Here is a 19,484-nt window from a genome sequence, read left to right as displayed (position 1 = left end):
CATAAAAAGTCAAAAAAACGACATAGTATAGTAAGGCATAAAAAGTCATGAAAAAGTCATAGTAAGGCATAAAAAGTCAAAAAAACGACATAGTATAGTAAGGCATAAAAAGTCATAGTATAGTAAGACATAAAAAGTCATAGTATATTAAGGCATGAAAACAGAATAGTATATTATGGCATAAAAAAGTCATAGTATAGTAAGGCATAAAAAATCATAATATTGTCAGGTATAAAAAGTGATAGTATAGTAAGGCATAAAAAGTTAATAAAAAGTCATAGTATAGTAAGGCATAAAAAGTCACAGTATTGTCAGGCATAAAAAGTTATAGTATAGTAAGGCATAAAAAGTTAATAAAAAGTCAGAGTATAGTAAAGCATAGAAAGTCATAGTATATTAAGGCATAAAAACACAATAGTATATTATGGCATAAAAAATCATATTATAGTAAGTCATCAAAACTCATAGTATTGAAAGGCAAAAAAAAGTCATAGTATAGTAAAGCATAAAAAAGTCATAGTATCATATGGCACAAAAAAGCCATAGTACATTAAGACATAAACAGCAATAGTATACTGCATAAAAGGTCATAGTATAGTAAGGCATAAAAAAGGAATAGTATAATAAGGCCCAAAAAGTCATAGTATTGTAAGGTACAAGAAGTCATAATACAGTAAGTCAGTACAGTAAATCGTACAAAAAGTAATAAAAATGTCCTAGTATAGTACAGCATGAAAACTCATGGTAGTGTAAGGTATAAAATGACCTAGTATAAAACGTCATAGGAGTATAAATCATAAAATGTCATACTATAGTAAGGCATAAAGAATTTATAGTATAGTAGGGCATAAAAAATGTATGTATGGGTCTATTTACATTTAAGTGAAATAATGCACAGTAACAGTTCAAAGAGTAATACTTTAAGAAGTTATCCTGTTATAATAACTTCCACGTTAACGCTAGAATAAGTGGACTGTGTTTATGTTAAATGGAACAATTAAATTACAATTAAACCATCATAGCATATATTTAATCACACCATCATTTTAAACCCTGTAGATGAACCTGTTTCCTCATCAACTGTTCTATTGGTGGTGACATTTTCATGGTATTTCTTGACAGAAATTCAGTTCCTGAAGTTCTGAGTTTGCTCACATGTCATGGAGACAGTTGAGTTTTTATCACTATGGATTTTTTATGAAATATACAGGATATTCTTTACCCCACTACTTTTATCTGAGGGCTGCAGATTAAGATTTTACTCCCACATAATAAGAGATCATAAAATACCGGTCGTCTCTTGTAAAAAAAAATCTTTTATCTCAAAAAGGTTGACGTTTCAGGGACCCTGTAAAACAAACTCGTTTCAGTTTGATGACGCTGGTTTAGGTAGATTCTGATAGGAGGATGCTGTTACCTTTGGCTAGCTCTTTCCCTCTGTTTCCAGTCATTGTGCTAACCTAAGCTAACTGGCTGCTAGCTTGATATTTGACAGGTATGAGACTGGTGGAGAATTAGAGGAACTTTAACCTTGAGAGAAATGAACACAAATTTAACGTGTTTGTATCCTGTAATTACAACTTGTGGCCACAGTGGGTGCTGTTCTGAAAAAGTTACGAGTGTCACTTTATGTGACTGAAATAAAACTGAAATGTCACATCAGAGTGAGAGATGTGATGTGTTGCATCGGAATAAAATCGTTTACATTTATGAGATTTTATCACGGGGGGAGAATTTTATAAATGAGAGTGTTTCAGTGAATCTGTCCCTGCGTGGGTGGGGGTGGGGGGGTGGAGAGAGAACAGACAATCTGCAGGTAATCAAGCAGCCAATGATCTGCCTCTGATCTTTTTTGGGAAATCGACTCACTAGCGTCTCGTCCTGTGTCCTGTGTCATTTCCTTTTGAAGTGATCAGCCAGTGATGATCAGTGATCTGGCTGCGTGTTGTAAAGAGCTCTCAGCAGGCACTTTTAATTACCAGGGGTGGGTGGGGTGGGTGGGGAGGCTGATTCTGGCGGCAGAGCCCACCCCGTCTGGTTTTTATTTCCAACTGCAGACTGACTGTAAAACAACACGACCAGCGCTGTCACCCAAAACCAAAGCTGCTCATGTACAAACGTAGCGCGGGCCCTGATTATCATTCTGTGTCAGGCATGTGAGCGACAGTTGCTCTGTTTTTACTTACACTCCCCTCCCCCCTCCTCCGCCTCCTCCTCCTCCTCTCTCTTTCCTTTAAGTATCTTTCTGCACACATAAAAACTGATGTCAAGTGCACACGCTACATGCTCTATCTCAGACAAATCAGAGCCAGGTGTGTCCGGCTGAAGGAGTTCATATTAGAGAGATATTACAAACATGTGTGTGTTCTGTGTGTCCTCATCATTTAGATCTGTGTGTGACAGTAAGAGGAGGAGAGAGGAGAGGAGAGAGGAGGAGAGAGGAGGAGAAGAAGAAATGAGAAGAAAAGGAGAGAAGAAGAAAAGAAGAGGAGAGGAGAGGAGAGGAGAGGAGAGGAGAGGAGGGAACACCAAGAGCAGGGAGCTGACACTCAGACACTCAGACAGTCCTACCCCCCCATCAGTGGACTGTCCCTCTACACCCACCAAGTGAAGACCAGTGTTTCTCAGCATTTTGAAAATATAAATAAAATTAAAATTTATTTCTGTTGTTTCATAAAATAAATGCAAAACTGCTTTTGTCGTTTTCTTTTAAAAACTGTTGAGGAGACTTGCCACCCACGCTGATGTCTACCTATCAAAGTGGGGACCTGCATAGTGTGTTAGTGTTGTGGCAAACATACTGGGAACACAGACTGTAAATAAAGATGGACGTCGCCTCTGTGACCTCACCCACAGGTTTCTGTAGCTCAGAGTGAGCTGCTCCACCGTCACCATCTTGGCAGTGTCTGACTCCGCCCTTAACTTCCAGCTAATCCAAATATGGTCAAAGAGGCGGGGCATGTGTGGAGCCGAGGCTTCAGTGCATGACATTGTTTCACCCACCTGTCACTCAAAGAGGCCACGCCCTCAATCCTCCATAACTGTAGTCCTTAATAAAATGTAAACATGTGAGTTATATAAACAGGTGTCATGAAGGAGGAAATTAGCTCCAGAGGCCAAAACAGTTTTTGTACCAGGCTGTAAACATGTTTATTTCTGCTGTAAAGTTGGACATTTTAACATGGGAGTCTATGGGGACTGACTCACGGGTGGAGCCAGATTCTAGTGGTCATTAGAGGAACTGCAGCTGGTTCTTCACTGTTGATGCTTCATGTTTCAACCTCGGAGGTTGATGCTTGACTGGGACACGAGTTCATACAAAGGCAGCAATTCATTTCTCACAAATCAACAGTTAATCCAGAACAAAGACAACACAACGTCTTCCTGTTGGCTCACAACATGTCAATTACCTTTGACATGAAAAGTCTATTTGGATTTATAAACCTCATTGTTAACCCTCTGAGGTCTTTATTAATGTCTTTGTGATAATACAGAAATGTGGTTTAAATGTTGTTTGAATCTGTCGACTCTCCAATCAAAGGTTCATATTCTTGCAAGATCATGTGACTCACAGCCGGAGCTAGAAGGCCAGTAAACAGGTCTCTAACATTTGGTTCATTTGGTTTCATTTATTATACATTTTATATATTTTATTATACATGTATCTACTATTTTACTCATTTACTCATTGTGCTTTTTTTAGGAAGCTGAGACTTTGATAAACAGATTTCAACTCATCCACATCAGTAAAGGTTTGTTTTCATAAGAGATTTGAAGAATTGCAAAAATCAGGCTTCAGTTTTTCGGCATTTGGGGCAAATGATCTGTTTACACAGTGATCTGAGACAAAAGGGACCTGATATAAAACACTTGGGTATCATGTTATATTATCTTATGCAAGTACATTTAAAAAAGGTCAATTTAAGAGAATGTTTAAAAATTGAGAAAATACCTTTCGACCTCAGAGGGTTAAGTGGTTTTTCTGTTTTCCAAGTGACATTCAATCAGACACTGTTTACCTGCAGCACTGACCCGCAGAGGACACACCTGTCTGTGAAGATGACATGAGCTGCTCCCTCCTCCTCCTCCTCCATCACTTGACTCTCACTCAGCTGTGTAATCCTTCTCCTCCAGCTCTGTATCAGATGACACAGTTAGAAGGATCAATGATGTTCTCATACAGGAAATAATAATACTGACTTCTTATTTATTTATTTATTTTATGGAAAAATATAATTAAATAAAAAACAAATATTCACTTTCTTGCTGAGAGCAGGATGAGTTTTCTAACCTCTGGACTCAGAGATTTTGGCTCTTCCTGTGTTTCCGGTCTTTACGCCTCTCATCAGACTCTCGCTGAGAAAGTGAACGAGCACATTTCCAAACTTTCCTCTCTGAATTCAACGCATGACTCGTGGTGGTAAATATGTTAGTGGATCAGTGTCAGCAAGCAGAAGCATTCCAGCTCGCAGTGAATACCAGATGTCAGTTTTGGTTGTTTGATTCTGAACCATCTAAACGATAGGTGTCGCTGGTGACTAACTTTACAGGTGGAGTGCATCATACTTATATTAACAACGTCGAATCCAAAGTTTAGGTATGATTGAATTATCTCATCTTTTACAGCAGATCTCGGCTTCTTTTACATTTAAACTGGTTTCTATTATTTTGTCCAAACTTCATTTTAGACTAAATAACAGAAACGCCTCTTTGTATGATACAATATAATTCAATAGCAAGACAAAAATGTCTCTGAAATGATCATAAAGTTGAATCAACATCTCTGAAAAAGTTTGAGGATTTACAGCAGCACTGTTGTACCAGACTGTGTTAGTTTTAACTGGGTGTTCCTAATAAACTGACACCTGAGTGTATTATTGACTTTTATTGTCCTGAGGACAGATCTTAAAAGGATTAAAGACAGTGAACTAGTTAATAAGTTCCTGATTTCATGATCAGTTGTGCTGCAGCTCTGGTTCTGGTTTTATTTCAAAAGTGAAAAAGAGAATCTAATTCACTGTGGATGAATTAAGGATTAACAGAACATCTGCTCTCATTCAAAACTCGTCACAATCATTTTCAAAGGTGCTAATGTAAAAAACCAAAGATTAACTGAACAAATACTCTACAACTTGCTGTATTGTGAAGTATTAACAGCTGATTACTGGTAATTTCTGTGAGTTTAATAGAATACAAGATAATGTTGTGAACTAGATTAAAATTAATTGTTGTTTTTCTGTTAACCCCCCCCCCAATAAATTCATGTAATTTATAAACAATAAACACACTACAGTAATTAACAGCAAATAGGGAACTTTTTGCCAAGTATTTTTTCATTTTTTTCATCAGAATGTATTCAATCCCAGAGAGGCTGAAACTGTGTGTGTGGTTCGGTTCAGCATAAGTGAAGTTTCAAAGCATTTAAAAGACCAAACTTCAACATGTAGCGAGGACCTGCTTCATATGGAAATATAATCATTTAAATAATGAATTAGATATGATAGATAATAACAGCTTTTACTTTTTAAACCAACTTTAATCTGGTTTTAACCCAGAAATCATCAATCATTAATCAATCATCAATCATTCATCAATCAGTCATCAGTCACAGGGAGAGAATCAGACAAACAGCCCTGAAGTTGACCTAACTAATTGCAGCAGTAACTTCCTCATGTGTCAGAGAATTCTCGAGAATGACAAGACGACAGAACAACAGGACGACAGAACGACGGGACGACGAGACGACGGTATGACAGTATGATGGGACGACAGGACGACAGGACGACAGGACGACAGGACGACAGGACATCCTGAGGACAGACAGCGAGGCACGAAAATGAAGGAAACTGGAAAAAGTTCAGGGGAAAACTTCAGGAGATTTCTTCTTCCTCTTCTTCCTCTCAGTCACTGTCATCCTTCCTCATCCCCTCTTCAGCTTCCTCTTCCTCCTAATGCACTCTGATCACAACAGCTGATTTACACCCCCCCCCCTGCCCCCCGCAGGCCAAATATTTCCTCTCCCTCTCACAGCCAATCTGCCACAGAGAGACCCAGAGCAGAAACGCCTGCGTACGCCGCCATGGAGACGCCACATTCCAGTCCTTTGTCCTGCCCCCCGCCCTCAGCAGCTGCCTCAGACACCCCCGCCCCCTTTTTATATCTCACCTTGTTGTGTGGGGGGAGTGATGGCCGGGCCCCTCCCTGAGCATCACACACATTCCTTCCCCTCTGCCCCCCCCCTTGATTGCTGCCCCTTCTTCTGAAAAGGACGTGCACGTTGTTTAATGCCCCCCCCAAAGACAATGGACCACTTGACCTTTGACCCCCGTGAGGAAAAGCCAGGTTTAATCTGAGTTGAGATCCTCCACTGCCATTGTCTGGGGGGGGGGGGGGGGGGTCACTACATCTGCCCACCAATTTGTTTGTTACATGTTGCATCAGCCCCCAAGAAACACGGCCCACCCACCCAGGGAAGATGGCGCTGTTTCCACTTGTCTGATGACCCTCTGTGTTTCACCCTGCACCCTGTCACCCCCCACCCCACCCCCACCCCCACCCCCACCCCACCCAGAGAAACTGACAAACTAATGAGCGTCTCAATCTGATAACTTGTTATAAATTGATCAGGAGCGAAGAATCAAAAGCCCCCCCCCCGCCCTTACAACAGCTGCAGTCATAATGAATATTTTTATAATAATGAATCAACAATATGAAAAATAATAAAAATATAAAAGAATAAATATCATAAATATTTTTTGTTAATGTCTGAAAAAAACAAAAGTATCATCAGAAACTTTGACACTGAAGCAGGAAATAAATCTGAAGACATTTTAATTTTTCTGTTATTCTATATATTTTACAATTCATACAGTTTATACGAACAGATTCATTTGGTTTAAACAATTGAAATGATTATTTTACTTTCCTGCTCTAATGATGCGTCACGTTGTTTGAGAGGATCAAATCAAACCTACGCACATCGAGCCTCCGTGTTTCTGTATCAGTCAGTATCATAAAATATATTATATTATTTTCAGATTCCAGTAAATAATGAAAAACATGAAACACAAAATAAAAGAGGGTAAAATGTGCCACTAATGTTTTAAACAACAACAGAGCGGGAAAAGAAAAGAGTTCACCAAACAAAAACAAAACAAAGCTTTTTCTTTGGTGATGAATTATTTCCTATTTATATGAACATCATGAAAAACACTGAGAATATTTCTGTGAGCAGAACATCTGTCATGTTTTGTTACCAAAACATCACCCACGTGTGTTTATTAGACTGGGAGCGTCCAGATGTGTGACTACTGACATCTGGAAGCGGTAACGGAACAAAGCGGACAATAAAAATGCAATAACTTATTCATAGAACATAAATTATTATTTCCATATCAAATATTTACACATGGTACCTTTGAACATCAGTGCATTACAGACAAAATCATGTTTCTTCAACAAAAACCGAAGAGTGAACTGGTGAGAGACCCTGACGGCGGCTGTGTCTCGTTTTAAAGGAGCTATTTTTACGTTTTTGCTAATGCTACACAGTTAACGTTAGCATTAGCAACTGTTTACTGACCAGTCTAAAATAAACGTTGCAAGTTCAGCATCAAACTTCATTCCTTAAATTACAACAGAGGTGGAAACATTTTCTTCTATTTCTATTAGCATGCTAACCAGCTAGCCCTGGCCCGTTTCGTCACTTTCCGATACCGAGTCACTGCAGCATCCAGTCTGTCCAGCTGCTCAGAGGATGTGTTACAACCTCTTGTGTTGTAAATGCAACGGTGGCTGAAGCTCTTGGCGTGACTGTTGAGTAAACGGATGCTAATGCTAATGCGAATGTTAGCTACGTAGCGATAGCAAAACTTACTTAATAGCTCCTTTAATGGGCTTCACGTTTTCTCTCCATGATGTTCCCTGAGTCTGAGGCCGAGTCAGGTGGAAATCTGCTTCTTCTTCTTCAGATTTCACTCGTTTATTTGTTCCTTTGTGTTTCCGTCAGATTTCGACCGTGAACTGAATCAGTCGGTTTCGCTTCATCATCGAATGTTTTACATTAAAACTAATTATTGATTGTGGTGAATTTGAACACACACTTTAAAACAGTGGTTCCCAACCTGTGGGAAATTGTATTGTGGGATTGTTAGCAGTAGTGTTTGAGTTCATGACACATGAGTAAATTCTGTCCTTAAAGACCTTAAAGTCTTTGCAGGTGAATATACTGCGATGTAAAGTAAACAGTGTTTAACGTGTTCTCTTGGTTTTTGTCTGTTTTATTTTATTTTTATTAATTTATGTTTAACTCTCGTTGTTTCACTGTGTTACTTCTTCTAGTGGATGTAGTTTTTAAATTGAGTTTTACTAATGGAGTTTGAAGTTTGAAGGTGTCACAAGACGGCCGACAAATAACTGTAAAACAGATCAGTTTGATCAGATCAGACTTTAATTATAATATATATATATATATATATATATATACATATATATATACATATGTATATAAATAATGATATACAATGTCTTAAAACAAAAAGATCTTTAACAGCAAATGTTTTAAAACTCTTCATTGTTTTTATTTGTTTTTTTGTATTGAGACTTAATCACTGTAAAAGCCAGTTTCACGAAGGTTTAAGTTGTCGCTGGCCGGAGCACCTCAGGGTGTGATGTGGGTCATCAATATTTTTGAGATTTTTCAAGTGGCCATGAGTCTGAAAAGTTTGGGAACCACTGATCTAAAAAGGTTTATCACATTGTCAACCTGCTTTAAATGTAGGAAAACACCATCTTTTTAAGGTTTGACTTATATTTATTTGTATATTCTGCCATGTTTTGTACCTGGATATTTTTTCTTTTTAAAAAAATGACTGTAAAACTATATATATATTATCCATATATTACATGTTCATATAGACGTATTATTTCAGAACAGTGGCTGTAAAAGGATAAAAGTGGCACAGATTGTTTTCTGTGTCGTATTTAAAGAAATAAAAACAGTTTGGAAATGATTAGCTGTGATGCCGTGAGTTAGACGAGTAGATCAGCTCTCACTTTATCTTACAGTATAAAAATAATATTTATCTGATCAGACATTTTCAGACACTGCAGAGTTAAAGGCGACCAGATGTGAGCAGATGTTTCCTCAGGACAGGAGCAGAGCGACAGAGAGAAGTTTGAGGTATCAGTGTGACTGTCTCCATCCCGCTGAATAAACCAGGTGAGTTCTGTTTGTCTCAGGTGCAGCCTCGGCCCCCACACAGACCACCTGCTGACAGGACGAGGGGGGGGGGTAAACCACCACACCTGTGGGCTCCACTACCTGCAGCCACAGGACTCCACCACCATGTCCTCATACTGTTTGTACACCACGTTGTTCCCTGAGTCGATGTAGAGGATGCTGATGGGGCTGAGTTTGGAGGGGGCGCAGCAGCTGGGGGGCATGTTGCTGGGGTTCATTGAGTTCATCAGAGTCTGGATGATGGCGTGGTTGGTGGGCTCCAGGTGGGAGCGCAGGGGGAAGTCACACACCCCCTCGCAGTGGTACGCCTCATAGTCCAGGGGGGCGATGATCCAGTCGTCCCACCCCAGGTCTCTGAAGTTGACGTGCAGCGGCTTCTTGCTGCACCTGGACTTGGACTTCTTGCCGTGTCTCTTCCCATGGCGGGTTTTGGATGCGGCCGCCCCCCTCCTCCTCCTGCTGGCTTTGATGCCAGGCCCCCGCTCCCTGGCCTTCCTCTCTAGGCCCAGCAGCGCCCTCCCCTCCCTCCTCTCGCTGAAGAGCGTCTGCCTCTTCTTGGACCTGGTGAAAACCACTAAGATGGCTTTCTTCTGCTGCGGCCGGCCGTGTCGGTGCAGCCCCAGCAGCTGCAGGTCCAGCTCTCGCTCGGGGGTGTCCAGCACGGCCCTGAGCTCCAGGCAGAAGGGCTTCCCCCGGCTCAGGTGCTGCAGCTCTTTGAAGATCTCCCACACGTCCAGCACCTCCCACTTCGGCCGGTGGGAATCCTGCAGGTCCAGCGTCTTGGAGTCGAGCAGCTGCTGGTCGTGGCAGGAGAGGAGCTGGACGTCGACAGGCTCCGTCTCAGATATCCTGAAATTCCCAGACACTTTGGTGTATATCCTGAGCTCGGCTCCCAGCACCTCCGCTTTTTCAGAAAGGGTTGAGACGTCGAACAGATACCGCTGCCTCCTCAGAGGGGAGAGTGGGAGGTCATCTGTGGAAAGCATTAAAGCAGCAGGTCAGACGCATTCTCACGGAGATGATGTGCAAACCACAGAGACGTGGAATCTGACAGGAAAGATCCACGATAGTCTGCAGCCAATTAATGTGAGAGACAAACTGAGTCAGTTCCACACACACACACACACACACACACACACACACACACACACACACACACACACACACTTTTTGCATTCCTCTCAGTTACTCAGAGACTTTTATATATGAAACTTACACCTGTCTGTTAACGAGCCGCCGTTTAAAGGTGATCACATGACGGATCGTTCACTAGATTTATTTGAAAGGAAGAATTCAGAGGTTGTAACTGACCCAGACACATTCAAAAAACATCAAGTTTAAATTATTAACCGTTTGGTTTTTGTCTCAATAAGCACAGTATTCTGAAAGTATTCACAGTTTAGCAGTAATATCATAGTTGTATTTATTTGTGTAATAATATTAATCAGCTGTTCAGTTTTGTTTTGTGTAGAACACAGAATCTTCCTTCAGTTAAAAGAAGCAGGATTTATTTCTTTTGCTGCTTATGATGAACAGACTGAAGACTTCCCAAAATAACTGCTTTATTTCTTCTGTGTATTTTCTTTTGCATTAAAATGAGCAGTTAGTTGTTTCTGTTGTTGCTATGGGACAAAAACTGCTGCATATTTTTGTCTATTTTGTTCTAAAACCTGCAGCCGCCTCCAAACTGTCAGCCATGACAGCATCATGTGCTACACACCCTGAGCTTCACACAAGTCAACAACACAGAGATTCAAACTAACTAAGTTTTGATTCTTTTATATAAAAGTTATAAAATATAAAAGTTCAGACAGTAAAAATACAGCTCATGAAAAAATTACTTAAGTTTCACTGAGCATGTGAACGGAAGGAGATTTGAGCCACATGTAAAAAAAAAAAAAAAAAATTCAAAAAAAAATTCTAAGATTGTTTTTTTTTTTTTTTGTTGTTTGTTTTTAATTAAAATCAGAAAAATCTGAAATAAATCAGAAAAATTCAGAATAAATCAGAATTCAGATTCTTTGACTTTAATTTCTTCTTTCTTTCTGATTTTTCTAACTTTAATCTCAGGATTAAGTTTAATCTGAGACTTTTCTCAGACTTTAAATTCAGGATTCTGAGATTAAAGTCTGATTTTAATCTCAGATTTCTGAATTTAAAGAAAAAAAAAATCACCTGTGGCCCTTATCCTCTTCCGTACATGTGCAGTATGAGTGTCATCACTCCAGCTTGTCTCTGATTGGAGGAATGAGACTTGTTGCGCCGTCAGTCTGTCCTACATGGACCTACCTTGTCCACTGTCCACGAAACTCGCGATAGTGTTGGCAGCTTTAGAGGAGCGGAAGAAACTGGCGTTGAGTCCCAGTCTCTCAGCCGTGGAGAAGGTCTTGTAGATGGACAGCATGTAGTCATGAGGCTCCACCGACTCTTTGGACGTCGCCCTGTGGTTTCTGTCCTCGGACGGTGGCGCGTAAAAGTCCTTGAAGTATTTAGAAGCTTCCTGTCCATCAAAGATCTTCGCCACTTTGCTGCTTTCTCTCTTCGGAGGGAAAATAGCCAGAGCCTGAACCCCGGGGGTTTCCCAGAGGAGCAGCAGGGCGGCGCACAGGACAGCGAGGTGGTGGAGATCCATCCTCTGGTTCTCTGTGCCGGATCAGAGCCGGAGCTGCGGCCGGGGGACCACGGGCAAAGCCGGAGCTGAACTCTGCATCCACCGTGCAGCGGGAGGCTGCTCCGCAAAGTGCGCACCGCTCCGGAGGACAGGCGGCGCAAAGTTAAAGAAGGGGGCGAGGACACGCCCCCACCGAGCTGTTATCACTCAGGGTAAATGGAGGGCGCAAATTAAGGCTGTAAAACTAATTGTTCCTCTGTCGGCCGTCACCTCCCTCCTCCTCCTCCCCCTCCTCCCCCTCCTCCTCCTGGGAGACAGATGTGAAGATGCGCGTCCTCTGACGCGCACTTTGTTTTTCTGACATAAATCTTATTTGTGCAAAAATAAAACGTCTCTAAGAGTTTTGAGCTTTCAGCTGCAAGTTGAAAAGTTTCTCTCTGATCAAACAGGAGTTCAAACATCAGGCAGCTCAGCCTCAGGGTTTCCCGCGGTGTCTCCCGCCCTCTAGTGAAACTCTGATGCAGTGCAGAGCAGAGCTTCCTTCAGCACCATGGACAGAGTCTAATAAAAAATAATTAACTTCATCAAGAACTAGAATCAGCTCCTCGTGGTTGTATCCCTCCGCCACTCAGACTAGTTCCAGGTTACATCCGTTTATTCAGAGTCAGAGAAAACATTCAATAATAATAATAATAAATATATTAAAATATAAACCTTTTGTGTGAAATTTTGTCATAATTGCTGTGAAGTCTTGAGTAATGGCTACAGTGTTTTCTGAGGTCATACTGACCTTGACCTTTGATCTTTAGCCCCCAAAATCTAATCAGTTCATCCTTGAGTCCAAGTGAATGAACGTTTTTACCAAATGTTCTGTGGAGGTGTTTCTGAGACATCGTGTCCACGAGGATGAGACGGACAACCTGAGAACAACATGGCCGCCGCTCTGACTGTCGCGGTGCGGAGGAATAAAAACAAAAACACTGAAACAACAAAGACGTATTTAACCATGAAAAATAGAATTTATTGAAAAGAGAATAAAGTTTCAAATAATCATCAACAAAATGCAAAACTTCATGTTTGACTTCAGCTCTTATTGCACCTGTTTTAACAGAGATCTGACACCTGAGGATTAATCACATTATATATCATCATATAATCATTGGTTTTCTGTGTGTAGCCCCGCCCCAAACGTTTCATTTAAATCTTAATAAAATGTTTTAAAGAAGAAGAAGAGTCGTGTTCTCAGACAGTCAGGAGTGTGTTTGTTTTACTTGTTCGTGTCGAAGTGAGTAACGTTGAGGTATCCTTCATCAAACCCTCTGAGCTCAGCAGCTGCCTCACATCTGGCTAACAGACGGGGATCCTGTCCGAGCAGCACGCCACGGCGTAGATGGCGCTGACAAGACACAGGCTGCCGGCGGACACGGCGCTGCTGGAGCTGAAGACGCTGTCGTCGGTGGTGGACCGTACGCTCGTGGCGGAGGTGGAGTTGGAGGTGGAGTTGGAGGTGAAGGTGGAGGTGGAGGTGAAGGTGAAGGTGGAGGTGGAGGTGAAGGTGGAGGCGGAGGCGGAGGCGGAAGTGGAGGTGGAGGTGGAGGCGGAAGTGGAGGTGGACGGGACAGTGACGCTGCTGCTGGTCGACGGCGTCACGGTGGTCGGGGTGTTTTTGACGCTGAAGGATCGAGACTTGGCGCCCCACTCCTTCAGAGTGAAGACCATGGTCAGGTTCTCACCTGCAGGGGGGGAGGGGGGTGGGGGTGGGGGGTGGGGTGGATCAATCAATGAATCAAAGTGTTAAACTCTTTAAGATTTCTATACAGAAACAACTGTTCTGTCAGACGTTGGACAGCAGCAGAAGCTGAAGCAGAAACTCAAATCAATAATGTTCATAAATAATCAAGAATGATCAGTTTTTATTAAAGTTCAGATTTTCTGATGTTTGAACGTCAGAACATTTTAAAACAAACATCGAACATCTGTCCCTTGTTTGCTGATATTGTCAAATCTCCCACTGATTTGTTTGATTAACTGATTCATTGTTTTTCCCAGAGTTCAATGTGACGTTTCTGTCCAAAACTCAAAGATATTAAATTCAAAATGATAAAAAAAAACAGCTGGATTCAGACGATATTTGACTTTTTTCTTGACAAATGGACTGATATTAGTAACTGATTATCAAAAGTTATTGGCAATTATTTCTCTGTCAATCAAATAATCAGTTAATTGAGTATTTTTCCGGCTCCATTTGTCTGATTTCCTCTCAGGGAAGAATAAAGTTCATCTTCATTTGCCTTTAACGACCTGAGAACAAGCCTCTCACCTGTTGATGCATCTTAACTTTAATTTAAACTCTGTGAAAACTGCTCGAGAACGCCAATATATTTATTGTATTATATTATTATTATTATTATTATTACATTATATTCATATTGATTAACAACATTATGAGCTGCCTTTCTGCCAGAGATTGTAAACTCAACGAGACGTTTAAACCTGTTTAAATAAAGGAAAATCTAACGGAACAAGAAGAGGTCGACGCACCGCTGTTGAGGACGGACAGGTCGGTGAAGTTGGCCCAGCAGGTGCTGAACAGGAGGGTGGTGTTTCCTCCAAGTCCGTCCGTCATGTTTCCACCTGCGTCCTTCAGACTGGCCGTGACGGTGAGAGACGTCACTCCCACAGAGACGCAGTCACCCTGCACAACACAGCACAGTCAGTTTCTGTACCGCTACAGTTCTACACAGCTCTATTCTATAGCTTTTATTTCTGTTCTCTAATCCACTTCACTCTTCTCTGAAATGCAAACTGACTTTTATGTAACTTTAGTCTAAAATAAGATTAATACAGGATTAATGTTCTTACATAAAACAAAACAGCCTAAATAATTAGAAGGAAACCAGCTTGAATTTGTATTCTGTTAATAATCATTATTATTTTAAAGATGAGACTAGATGAGGAAACTTTATCAACCCCCCGTGGGACAGTTGACCGCTGCAGCTCAGGAGCCAAACCACTGAAGGGAGAAGGTAGAAGGTAAATGCTGATTCCTTCAGGAGGAAGAAACAGAGGAAGGACGAGTGAGGACAGAGTCAGAACCATGAGTCTGATCTTTCTGGAAGTTTCCCTCCATGAAGTTCTGCTATCGATTAAAAACTCCCTCAGACAACGGGACGAACGACGACCTTTAACCTGCCGAACGGTAGAGTAACATCTAACTCCAGCCTCACCTGCTCGTCCACAGCCATCACACTGGGCTGCTGGGACAGCGGACCCACGAACTCCCCGGCGAGCGGCTCCGTCATCAGCACCAGGCGGGAAACGCCGGACACGAAACTCACCTCAGGCTCCTCCCTCGTCACCTCCTTTTTGGCCACCTGAGATTCAGAGAAACCCACCAATGAGAACGCGGCATGTGAAACTGACAGAGGCATGTTAGTGACTCAGCTCTGAGCTTCACCTCGTTCCAGCTGGGGTCGGATGACGGAGGAGGAGGAGGGATGACGCCCATCGAGGAGACGTTGAAGCCGATGGACTGACTGAGGTTTCCGGAAACTGCCGCCTGACCCAGATCATCAGCGATGTTCTTCAGCAGAGCGAAGTCTTCCTCATCTGAGAACAGACGTCACAAACATCCTGCTGTGACTTCCGGTTTCCCTCCAGAGTCGGGTTTGAATTGAAAGACGCATGTAATGAACCTGTAGAAACTGTACGTCACGTCTCCACTCACCGCTGGTGCTGTTGGTGGTTTCCTGGACCGGAGGCTTCTTGATCTCCACCTCCACCTTCAGGCCCGTCGATCTCTTCCTGCGCCGCGCGCCTCCGTCCTCCCGGACGATGTTGGTGATCCGGATCATGTTTGGAGGAACTTTGAGGAACGTGGCGAGGTTCTGGACCAGGCCGTCTCCGAAGAACTCCTCCTCGGTCATGGCGGGAAGGTCGAAGGCCAGGACGAGAACCGGGGAGGTTCTGATCTCCGCGGGTTTGGAGCCTCTGAGTAAAACCTTCAGCATCTTGTAGTCCTGGTCGAAGAAGTTTGTGCCCAAGGAGGCGTTGAGCTGAGGGACGTACTGACCTGAGGAGACAGATACAACATGTACGATCAATATAAAAAGATTCAACTCTTCGTCACTTTTTCTAAATTCAATTAAAAACCTGGTCTGATACAAAAACATGATGATGTATTCAGGTGCTTTTGGTAAAGTAGGAAAAATGAATTTATCACTTGACACTTGAATCAGCAGAAACAGTGTTGACAGCTTCTTCTACAGATCAGCAGCAAGTCAGGAGTTCTACAGTTTCTCTTTCTACAGTTTGTGCTTGTTTTATCTTACTAGCATCAATTAAGCAGAAAAGAACAAGTATATATTTATATATTTATATATCTAAGTGTCATGTTCTTCATGTGAGACACTTCAGTCACTGAAACACTGACGATAAACCAGTCAGGACAATAATGTGTCCGACATGTTTGTAGGTAAAGAAACATGTTTGTTTTATTTACAGTCAACTCTGTTGCGTTCACTTCTAGCCCTATTCGTGTGTACTGTCCACACCTCCTCTACCCTCTGATGCATTTCCGTTCCTATACGCTCGCTTTCATTCTGAACTGTGTACACTTGTGTGATGTTTTGAGATGTGTGTGTGTGTGTGTGTGTACCTGCGTAGACAGGCTTCTTCATGGTGTAGTCGGTGTTGTCAGAGTTCCACTCAGCGTTCGTCGGAGCGACCAGCTTGTTGTCGACGTAAACATCGAGCCGCTGCGGGTTGGAGTAGAAGACTGACACCACGACGCTCTGCACATCAGACAACAGGCGTCTTTTATAGTTTAAAACTGTTTAAAAATGTTTTCACTTCATCTTTTCAATTCACCGGAAAAATATAATGTATGGAGCTTTTACACGACTTCATTCAGCAGAGGCTGACAGTGGCCACTAGAGGGAGCTGTGAGGACAAGCTGTGACAGACTTTATACCACCTGTGTCCTACATGTCCCACCTTCAACACACGTCTCAAACAAAGAGTGTGTGTCTTTTTATTGTGTATTTTATATTTTATTTATATTTGTGTCGTTACTTGTAATGTCTTTTATTCTTCACCTGTTCAGTGACTACGGATGGAAATCCAGCAGGTTTTTCATTTCATGCTGATGTTCATCGACATGTATTGTCTCTATCTAATAATAATTATATTTATATATAATATTTTATCTTTTATCTATATATATATAAATAAGGGCATTTCTTTTAAGTGTCTGCCTATGTAATGATTTATTATTTTATCTCATCTTACATTAATATTTGAATGTTTTTCCTCAGATCAATGATTTTAACATGTTTTTATGATCATTTCTTGTCTGAAAGGTGCTTCAGAAATAAAGACAAACACAACAAACACATGAATAAATAAATGAATAAAGTGAAGGTTGGTGATGTGAACGTGTTGATCTGAAAACAGAGTTGTTAATGTCGTCAGAGGAAACGCTGAGAGCGGAGCGGCGTTCTCTGAGTCGTGCTCTGACCTCCGATGGATCGGCGTTGAGCATCATGAGGCGAAGTTTCTGAGGACTGACGCTGCTGAAGAAGACGTCGAAGGAGCGACCGGTGGCCACGATGCTGTGGAAGAGAGACACTCTCCTCTGGCAGGTGTAGCCTGAACACCAGCCCTGGTCCTGAGGGCCTGAGACAGACACACACACACACACACACCTGAGTTAAACACCTGTCAGATCGTTTTAGTTTGAATCGTATTTAAAACTGGAGAGCTCCTCCGACCGTTGATGAGATCCACGAATCCGTCTCCGAGCACGGCGACGGGGGACAGACGTCTGGTCTCTGTGTCGGAGTCCAGACTCTCGATCACCAGCATCCTGTAGTTCAGCCTGAAACACTTGTAGCTCTGCCAGGAGCTCACGTAGGTGCAGGTGTCCCTGATCACACCTGAGCAGGAAGCAACACAGTGTTCAGGAAACTGGTTTATTCCCTGATGCGTCCGTCTGAAGGTCGGACGGGACGCAGGATTTTGCTTTGAGGCCAGTTACCTTTGCGTGGAGCGATCTGGTTCACGGGGATGCGGCTGCCGTTGGGGAAGGTGAGCATGACTTTGGGGATGCGGTAGTCGCCCAGCCCCCTCCTCGGATCACCCCCCCATTCGTACTCAGACTGAGGCACCACGGCTCCCACGGCTCCCAGGAACGACCCGTCCAAGTCCTTCAGCAGACTCTTCTTCTTGGCATCGCAGTCCATGTCCACGCAGTCAGCGGGGTTCACTTTACTGAGGCACACACACATTAATGATTAGAATCTATGTTTAATGATTTCATGCTTTTTATCATTATTTCTTGTGTCTGCATTTAAATAAAAGTCTCAGTTCTCGTCTCGGTGTTTGAGGCACGTTGAAATGTCGTCACTGTTCGCGTTACCTCACATCAGGCCGGTGGATAAACACCTGAGCGTCCTCTGTGCTGTCAATCATCTGTGTTCCTGAGACCTGCACCGGGTGCTGCAGGTCCTCGTTGAGCGGGTTGGTCATGAACATGAAGTTCGTCTCGCCGGAGCAGACGTTCCTGAAGCCCACAAACATCGTGTCTGGAGAGAGACAGAGAGAGAGACGATGTGAAGAAGAGGTCAGAGGTCAGAGGTCAGATCACCACAGCAGCACCTGAACTCACCGTTGACCGTCATCAGTCCCTTGATGGCGTTGTAGTTGTTGTTGCCATGGTGGGGCTTTGTTGGAGCTTTGTTGTGTGAAGATCCAAAAGTGGGCCAACAGATTCCAGATCTGCCTCCTGCACAGAGGAAGAGGAGGAGGAGATTTTCAGAATAAAACAACCTGGATATATATGGAAAAAACATTTCTAATGAACTCCTGCACTGTAAGTGAAGTTCAAGCTGTTTTTAAATTTATTCTTTGATCTTTATCGAGTCAAAACATCCAGATGTGAATCTGTAAGAAGCAGTTTGACAGCGGCGCCAGCAGGACGTGAACTGACACCAACGTTCAAACTGAATCTGCTGAATCTGTTCAGCAGCAGTGAAGCGTTTGTGTTTCAAACTGCACCGTTGAGAGGTCGCGGCGCTCGGTGCAGATCACTGCTGGCGATGTTAAAGTCGCCGGTCGGCAGAGCGTCTGAACAGTTGAAGTTCGGGCTGCTGCCGACGATCAAGGCATTCTGGGAAAAGAGGAAGACGAGGAACGTGAGATTTTAAAGTGACGCTTCGCAGAAACAAAGACTCGGTGAAGGAAAATAATCCCTCTCACCTGGACGTGGACGGGTTTATCGGCGAAAGCGTGGGAGACAGAAGGAGGAGCGTAGACGAGCGGCATGACGCCCATCCCGTTGTCCACCAGGGTCACGTTGGAAACCACGACTTTCATGATGGTCTGTGAGGAAGATGAGGAGGAGGAGGAAGAGGAGGAGGAGAAGGGAGAGGAAGATGAGGAGGAAGATGAGGAGGAGGAGGGAGAGGAAGAGGAGGATGAGAAGGAGGAGGAAGATGAGGAGGAGGAGGAAGAGAAGGAGGAGAAGGGAGAGGAAGATGAGGAGGAAGATGAGGAGGAGGAGGGAGAGGAAGATGAGGAAGATGAGGAAGATGAGGAGGAAGATGAGGAAGAGGAGGAGGAAGATGAGGAAGA

At 42.8% G+C, this 19,484-nt stretch overlaps 2 protein-coding genes across 2 annotated transcripts in view; both read right to left on the bottom strand.

Moving 5' to 3' along the window:
* Nucleotides 1–9,318: 9,318 nt before the first annotated feature.
* On the bottom strand, nt 9,319–11,873 carry gdf6 (growth differentiation factor 6). Its single transcript, XM_022757280.1, has 2 exons — nt 11,531–11,873; nt 9,319–10,214 (listed from the first exon to the last, which is right to left on the bottom strand). Exons 1-2 carry the CDS (start codon nt 11,871–11,873, stop codon nt 9,319–9,321), a joined length of 1,239 nt encoding a protein of 412 aa, XP_022613001.1.
* Nucleotides 11,874–13,199: 1,326 nt separating this feature from the next.
* Nucleotides 13,200–19,484, bottom strand: part of pkhd1l1 (PKHD1 like 1) — a 43,200-nt gene continuing 36,915 nt past the window's right edge. Inside the window, exons 63-76 of the mRNA XM_022757279.1 lie at nt 19,110–19,232; nt 18,909–19,020; nt 18,520–18,636; nt 18,271–18,436; nt 17,890–18,122; nt 17,624–17,788; nt 17,371–17,528; nt 16,510–16,645; nt 15,580–15,924; nt 15,310–15,461; nt 15,080–15,226; nt 14,394–14,547; nt 13,429–13,585; nt 13,200–13,323 (exon numbers count right to left, since the gene is read on the bottom strand). Coding sequence (XP_022613000.1) covers nt 13,200–13,323; nt 13,429–13,585; nt 14,394–14,547; nt 15,080–15,226; nt 15,310–15,461; nt 15,580–15,924; nt 16,510–16,645; nt 17,371–17,528; nt 17,624–17,788; nt 17,890–18,122; nt 18,271–18,436; nt 18,520–18,636; nt 18,909–19,020; nt 19,110–19,232 — 2,289 coding nt within the window. The remainder of the gene's footprint in view (nt 13,324–13,428; nt 13,586–14,393; nt 14,548–15,079; nt 15,227–15,309; nt 15,462–15,579; nt 15,925–16,509; nt 16,646–17,370; nt 17,529–17,623; nt 17,789–17,889; nt 18,123–18,270; nt 18,437–18,519; nt 18,637–18,908; nt 19,021–19,109; nt 19,233–19,484) is intronic.

This window comes from Seriola dumerili, unplaced genomic scaffold (assembly GCF_002260705.1).
Source record: "Seriola dumerili isolate Sdu_G_001 unplaced genomic scaffold, Sdu_1.0 BDQW01000273.1, whole genome shotgun sequence".
Lineage (NCBI taxonomy): Eukaryota > Metazoa > Chordata > Actinopteri > Carangiformes > Carangidae > Seriola > Seriola dumerili.
Note: the sequence above shows the minus strand (reverse complement) of the source record. Positions and strands in the feature narration are given on the sequence as shown.